The 7,462-nt window shown below is 40.7% G+C and overlaps 1 protein-coding gene across 1 annotated transcript; it reads left to right on the top strand.

Moving 5' to 3' along the window:
- The first annotated feature begins 2,563 nt into the window (after positions 1–2,563).
- On the top strand, positions 2,564–7,163 carry pclaf (PCNA clamp associated factor). Its single transcript, XM_034175585.1, has 4 exons — positions 2,564–2,726; positions 5,673–5,753; positions 5,874–6,048; positions 6,255–7,163. Exons 1-4 carry the CDS (start codon positions 2,681–2,683, stop codon positions 6,286–6,288), a joined length of 336 nt encoding a protein of 111 aa, XP_034031476.1. The 5' UTR covers positions 2,564–2,680; the 3' UTR covers positions 6,289–7,163.
- Positions 7,164–7,462: the final 299 nt, after the last annotated feature.

The raw sequence follows: 7,462 nt of genomic DNA, 5'->3' as shown, positions 1-7,462 counted from the left end.
TTTCTCACAGACCTCGTATTTCTGCATTAATGCTTGCTGCCATCACAGAAGTTCAAATTGCCTTTGCCAAGGGCAACGACACAACCCCATATATGACACATCCTGGTTTTAGGGCTTGTTGGTGATAACAGTCTGTATGGTCCTTTTCATCTTTGGCTCAGAGCACACAGTCTCATTTCTTAAAAGAAAAGACAAAAAGATCCGGAATACTCATTAGTCTGACCACAATACAAGTTTTCAGTGTCTCGTGGTCCAACCCAGATGCCTCTGATCCTTCTTCTTTGAATTGTTTTAAGTGGGATTTGTGAATGTAACTCTGTAATGTAATGCTTGACAAATGTTTTGCAGTGTAATTCCTTACCCATGTGGTTATATCAGCTGTTGATGAATGACAGTCCTTAATGCAGTGCCGTTGTCACGTACTGAGATTACCCCTGTACCAGATTTGTATGTTCGCTATCTTCATATGCATGAAAAAAAGGAACTTTGTTCTGTACTGAGTTTACCCTTTATTTATGGAAAATCAGGTTTAATGTGAACAAATTCTGATCTTAACGATGTTGCTTCCCTGGACTCATTCAACAATACTTTGTTTGGACAGGGTTTATGAACAGGGGAGTTACTTTCTCCATAAACTGCTCTCAGTCCTTTGTCAAACTATACTTTTTTTTATCCTAAAGCTTAATACATGTCATCCTCAGTTTACTGGAAACAAAATCTGACTGTACCCACGAAATTACACCCTTACGCCTGTTCATAAAAGAATAATCTCAAGGGTAAGATCAGTACAGAACAACCTCCCCATTTTTTTGTGCATTCACAGATAACAATTATCCAAATGTGATTTGGGGTAATCTCAGTATATGACACTGTCTGAGGAATTGATGATCACAGTGTTCATTTTAGGCTTCCACCCTTGCCTTTATGCACTGAAATTCCTCCATTCTTCCTTGAATCATATCATGATATTATGCACTGATATTATGATATTATGCACTTTTGAATTCTTCTTTGAGGAAGATTGCATTTAAATATTTAAATTATTATTATATTCTCATGCATGGTAAACTGGAGATCCTCAGCCTTTTGTTGCGTGGGCCGCTGAAGAGGAGGTACTGCTGGCCCACCACCACCAGAGGGCGCCGCCGCCCCACAGGAGCAGCCTCGGTAACAGCTGTCACCCATCACCTGAGACAGCTGACGACAATTATCACTGGGGTACATCAGCAGGACGGCATCTCCACCTCATCGCCGAGATATCGTTCTACCTGGAAGGTAATAATCTCAGCTGACTGCTTGACAGTACCCTTTGTGATTTTTGTGAGTGTTTGCAGACTTTTTTCTCCAACGAGAGGTGGAGGTAGCTTCCCTGCCGTACAGGTTGCTGGGTGCAAACGCGCCCACGTTAATTGTGTTCTTGTTCCTCGCCAGCAGTACCAGGTCCGACACGCGGAGGCAGTGGCCACCTGGGAGTTCGGAACTTGGCGGCTCCAGTATTCCCGGGGTCCTGTGGCGGAGGAAACCGTGTGGTTCCGGTTCTACTTTGGAGAGGCGTCTCCTATCTTCGAGCCTGCCCACACGACACCTTTGTGAATTGAACTTTGTCCATTGTTGTAATTTGTTGTGTTTGTTGTGCACGTTCGCAACAGTAAAGTGTTGTTATTTGACCTACTCCATTGTCCGTTCATTTGCGCCCCCTGTTGTGGGTCCGTGTTCCTACACTTTCCCAACACCTTTCATGGATACTGCTTTTGTACCAAAACATGTATAGTCCCTATTTGAAATAACGTCATTATTTAATTTTTCATTCATTCATTCATTCATTCATTCATTTTTTGTCTCATTGCTGCTTTGAAATTGCCCCTTCTCAACTGTTTTTAGAGAATGCGGTGCTAACGCCTGCGTGGACTTCTCATCTTCTTTATATTATTATGTTGTTTGATTTTCTGTTTCTTCAGCTTTGTAAAACTTTACAAAACCTTGTAATTGTTAGAATGGGCTAAGCAGTAGGTAATTCCTTTGCGTCTGGTCTGCTTGAGGTTTCTTCCTCAATATCATCAGAGGGAGTTTTCCCTTACCACTGTCATCTGTGTGGTTGCTCTAGGGCTTGGTAAGGTTAGACTCGTGTGAAGCTCCTTGAGGCAGCTTTGTTGTGATTTGACACTGTATAAAAGAAATACATTGAAATTAAAGTGAATGTGTTGCAGGCAGAAATAGATTCACATAGTATGTTCATTAATGAAATGAAGTTAACCACACAAAACATGAAATAGAAGCCGGCAATGAAATAAAACTCAAAGTCAATTTAATTTTTTTTTTTTTTTTTTTTTGCATTTTCTATATCGCCCCAATTTTCTGATTTGGAGTTGTATATTTTGGGGACGAAATGTCTGTTTTCTATTTTAAGCATTCCTGAATGATGAAGGATTAAATCATCCATCAACAATATATGTTGCGATTACTGTCATGGTCTCTAGGAAATTATCTGTCTGATGGGGGCACCAACACTCCAGCGGAGCGTATATGCTGCACACAATGAGGAACAGGAAGAAGAAAAAGCCTCTCGCGCGGTGACGTCGCAGTTACGCTTCTCTTTTTAAATCAAGGCGCGACTTGTTTGTGTGTCGTTGTACTTCATCCGTCTGGCGTTCTTAAAGCGTTCATTTAAAAGGCTGCCGAAATGGTGAGGACGAAAGCCGATAGCGTTCCAGCAGCGTACAGAAAAGGTACAGTGAAGAATTTTAGATATTTTTTGCATTTTAGCGCAATTGTGGACGGAAACAGGCGCAGGAATGAGCGCGCGGTCATTCAGGCGAACAGAGCGGAAGCAGCGAATTATTTTAGCCACACGACGTCAGAGCGTGAATACTGTTTGTTCTGTAATTGTATTAATCAAATTAAAGGACAGCATGTTAGTGCAGTAGTTAAACGACTGCTAATGCGTTGCACGCAAAACTTCAACGTACAGTCTCCCGCCAGCAGAGACGCTGCTGTTAAAATTGGTCTAATTATGATATCGGTTGTGTGTTACCGTCTAAAAGTAGCAAATATAACTGAAGTTAAACTTACTGTGCTGTAGTTACATTTTTACTTCTTTATTTACAGTGGTGTTTTCTGTAAAGTGGCGCCAGTTTTGGGCGGACGGACCTCCCCTGACTCCTTTTAAAATCCACTCATGGCTGATTGCAGGCTCGCGAGTTATCGCCTATAATTAAATATATTTTTCTTATCAACGTGGCTTTCCGATAAATTCGGCATGATCTACCATACTATGAAAACTCTGTGTGTGTGTGTGTGCGCGCGCGCGCCCGCTGTAGTTTATGGGCCTGCACGCAGCCAATTTTGAGTTAATCCTTATCAAAACCAGCCTTTCTGCTCTCTCTTCTGTCAACTCCCTGAAATGAAAATGAGGAACAGGCAGCAGGTGTGAAAAATTTTAACTTTTTTATTTTCAGTTTTCCATGCTATTTGAGCTGTTGGGGGAGGCGGTTGTTTCATACCATAATCATAAGCAAAGTTAATGGCTTCAAACTTTTAGCAGATGTGTCCATGACTATTACCTTTCCAGATTCATGCTTTTGAGTGATGGGAATACTGGGGATTTTGTCAGTGCAAAACATAAATGTCTCTTTTTGGCATTACAGAACTCCTACCTAAAACAGTATAAAACCACCTTTTAAATGTAATTTAAGTCTCAGACATAATCAATGTCTTGGAAATGTTCCCGCATCCATCCCTTGACTTGTCTGAAGAAGACTAGATGTAAAAGTGATAGCCTTCGTGTGTTACAATAAAAAGGTGCATGCACTTGTTCATAAAATCACTTTGGCTTTTTAATTTTTATTCCTTATGTTCCTCATGTTGTAGTTTTTTTTTTAACTGAATTTAAAGGGCATCATTTTATAAAAAAAAAAAAAAAGACTGTGAACAATCCACCATAGGCTAGTGAAAATGTTCACCGGCAGAAGGTACAGTATGCCTTGCAAACATTATCATGTACCTTTCAAACCATGCAGTTTCTCTTTTTTCCTTGTTGGGTCTATATTTTTGCAGGATTATTTTTTTCCTTGGGGGAGTATTAACAGAGTACTACCTACTTCCACATCCAAGCTTGTTGCTGACTGACACCCCCCCAAAAAAAACAAAACAAATCAGTCCGCCCTGCCTTCACTGCGCATGCATCATTTCTGAGCGGCAGCAGCACTCAGCGACAGATCTCTGAAGCTTTTGTACAACAATCATTTCCACATAAATTCAGCATTATTTCATCATAAAGGCTGGGGGAGGGATCGGAGCACCGCAGCAGCATGTCAGAGGCTGACCTGCTGCTGTGCATGCAGAGCGTCAGCAGCAATTCACCAACTATTACCTCATTTCAGAAACTTGGGAGTTCACTTGGACACTGGCCTAAATCTCCATAAACAAATTGACTCTGTTGTTAAGACAAGCTTCTTTCAGCTCCGCATTCTCACAAGAGTGAAACCCTTCCTCAGTTGGTGTGACCTGGAGAAAGCAATCCACGCATTCATCAGCTCACGCTTGGACTACTGCAATGCTTTGTACATTGGACTCAGTCAAACATCTTTACACAGATTTCAACTGGTACAGAATGCTGCTGCCCGGCTCCTCACAAATTCTCGTAAACATCACCATATCACACCTGTTCTGCGCTCTCTCCACTGGCTGCCAGTGCAATACAGGATCCAATCCAAACTTCTCCTGTTTGTTTTCTGCTCCATCCACAGCTTCGCACCTGCGTATCTATGTGAGATTCTGACTCTTCACCAGCCCAGCAGATTTCTCCGATCTGCACAGCTCTACTTGTTGGAGCAGCCCAGGTCTCGAAGCAAACAGTGGGGTGATCGTGCTTTCGCAGTAGCAGGTCCTAAACTTTGGAACTCGCTGCCCCTTGACTTGCGTGCCATCTCGGATCTGCCCCTTTTTAAAACAAAACCCAAAACGTATTTGTTTAGATGTGCCTTTGATACTTAGTCTTTTTAGACTTGGGAATAAAATGAATCTGTGTTCCTCTTTTTAACTATATTTTAAATGCAATTTTTATATGTACAGCGCTTTGGTCAACTTAGGTTGTTGTAAGGCGCTTAACAAATAAAATTTGACTTCTGCTTGAAACTGTCTTCAAATGATTTAAGAGGTTTTACTTCATCTGATGGTTAATAATCTCATTATTCCCTTTGATCGCTTTGGGAGTAGAGTCGGTCAATGAGTGAGCAGCCAAGGGAACTTACTTCTATAACTGTTAATTGCGGCACTAATGTGTAATAGCTGGTGTGTATTTTTACCAGTGAAATGCTACTGCAGTTGTAGATAACAGTGAAGCTGTTGGATATCCAATAAAATGTCTTTCATAGGGGGAAAGTATCTACTTTCCCCAGCCCAAAGCCAGCATTGACAAAATTGTCAAATCTTGTTTTATTATTATTACTATTCAGGTTTAGTGTACAAACATTGGATTGTCACAGATGATGCGTCTCTGTGGAGGTTGTCTTCAGTTTGTCAGAGTTATTGTCTAAATGTGTTGAAATGACAGTGATTAGGAAAGGGGGGTGCACGTTTTCCCACACAATTCTATTTGGATAGATACAGGGTGGTCCTGATTGTACTTTGTCTTTTTGGTTCATGTCCAGTCAACATGTTTTTGTTCTAAATAGCTGTTGCAGCCACTGCACCTCGGAAGTCCCTGGGCTCCAGTTCCTCCAACTCCTCCTCCAGCAGTCAGTCATCTACACCTGGTCAGTTTCTTTGGCTATTAACAAACGTTAAGCCAGAAAACAACTTGCAGCATACACAGAATAAGATCATAATAATGCTTAGGATACATTTTTTTTTTTTTTTTTTTTTTTCATTTGTAGCAAAGAACAAATATGCTGGTGGTAATCCAGTGTGTCCCCGTCCAACTCCAACATGGCAGAAGGGCATTGGGGACTTCTTTGGTGGTCCCAGCATGAAGCCTGAGAAGGAGAACCAGAGACCTCTGGAGGATGATGAGGAGGCCGGAGGCAGTGGAATGTCAAAGGCCAACAGGAAGTATGTGACGCATCCTAATAATTCGACTATAGCGGTTTACTTTTATCTGACTTGTACATAAACTGTGATTAGAGTCCTGGCTTATTTGCCCGATTTATACAGGTTCACGGTGGGTTTGTGGTCTGCACACAGAATAATTTAGGATTTGTTGTCAAACTTTTCACGTGAGACAAATGTTTATTGACCCTCTTATCTCGTCTTTGCAGGTCCAGACCACTGCCTGATGATGAAGATGACTGATTCCGTTTTGACCAAGTTTCATCTGTGCTGCCTTTGCTGTATCAGTTGGAAATTTAGTTCCATGCAGTAGCGAAGTGGGAGACGTCATTACAAACAACCAAACAAATTCATACCAGGAAACTTCTGCTTTATCTTAGATTAATGGTACGTTTGCTCAGTGAACCAAGGACAAGCTTGAAAGTCTTATGAAGTTCCTGCCACTTATTTCTTGCTGGTGGTCCAGGAATTACAGGTGTGGATGTTGAAGGTCTTATTGTTGATGTGCAGGGTTTGTTTTTTGGGGGGGGTCACTCCTAATTGATGTATGTGTATATGGGCTGTGACATCAGGAACTGGGCCTGGTGGTGAGTTGGTGCTGAAGTACATCATCCTGCTACAGAAGTGTGTATTTGTAGTTTAAATAGCGAAGGAACAAATCAATATCAAATGTTAAAACAGTTGATTAAAAAAAAAACGGTACATTCTAAAAACTGGAAAGCTTTTTATTGAAATTCTGATATTAAGTGTATGTTCTGAAGATGAAGCATTTTTACATTTCTGATTTAAAATACAGTTTAAACATTTTGAGTACTTCTAAATACTGAGTTACTGTAGAATGAATGTTTTTTTTTTTTTTTTTAAACCTGTGGTTACTTGATGTTATACTTTGGTGTGTGCATGATACAGTCACCAGAGCAGCTGAAGCTGAGAGCCGTTTGTTTTAGGACTAGTGTTTATGCAATATCGTGAGATTTTGATGAAACTTCTGAAATTATATTGTGAGTGTATATGGGCTAAACATGCCTTTTATTTCCCACTTTGCTACTGTCTTAATGTACATCTGTATATAGTAACTGCTGAATTCATTTTTGTATAGTTTCATTAAACTCACTTTTTAAGCTATGTTTCATATCAAAACTTGTGCTTTGGGATTAAAACATTCAACGCTCAGTGACTGAGCTACAGATACTATATAAAAAGTATAACTAGAATGGAACTGGTGACATGACTATTAAAGAGCTTGTTGACCGGGCAGCCATATTACTACTACTCCCACTGTGTGTAGGTGATAGATTGTACCCAGTATGTGCTTAACAGTGGTTGTACACACTCCCAGTTACTGTAGTATGTATGTGAGCCAGGGGTAGACAAAATTCAGATGCAATATTGCTGCAAGTTGGGATAGATACATGAA

Source organism: Thalassophryne amazonica, chromosome 8 (genome assembly GCF_902500255.1).
Source record: "Thalassophryne amazonica chromosome 8, fThaAma1.1, whole genome shotgun sequence".
NCBI classification, from domain to species: domain Eukaryota; kingdom Metazoa; phylum Chordata; class Actinopteri; order Batrachoidiformes; family Batrachoididae; genus Thalassophryne; species Thalassophryne amazonica.
Note: the sequence above shows the minus strand (reverse complement) of the source record. Positions and strands in the feature narration are given on the sequence as shown.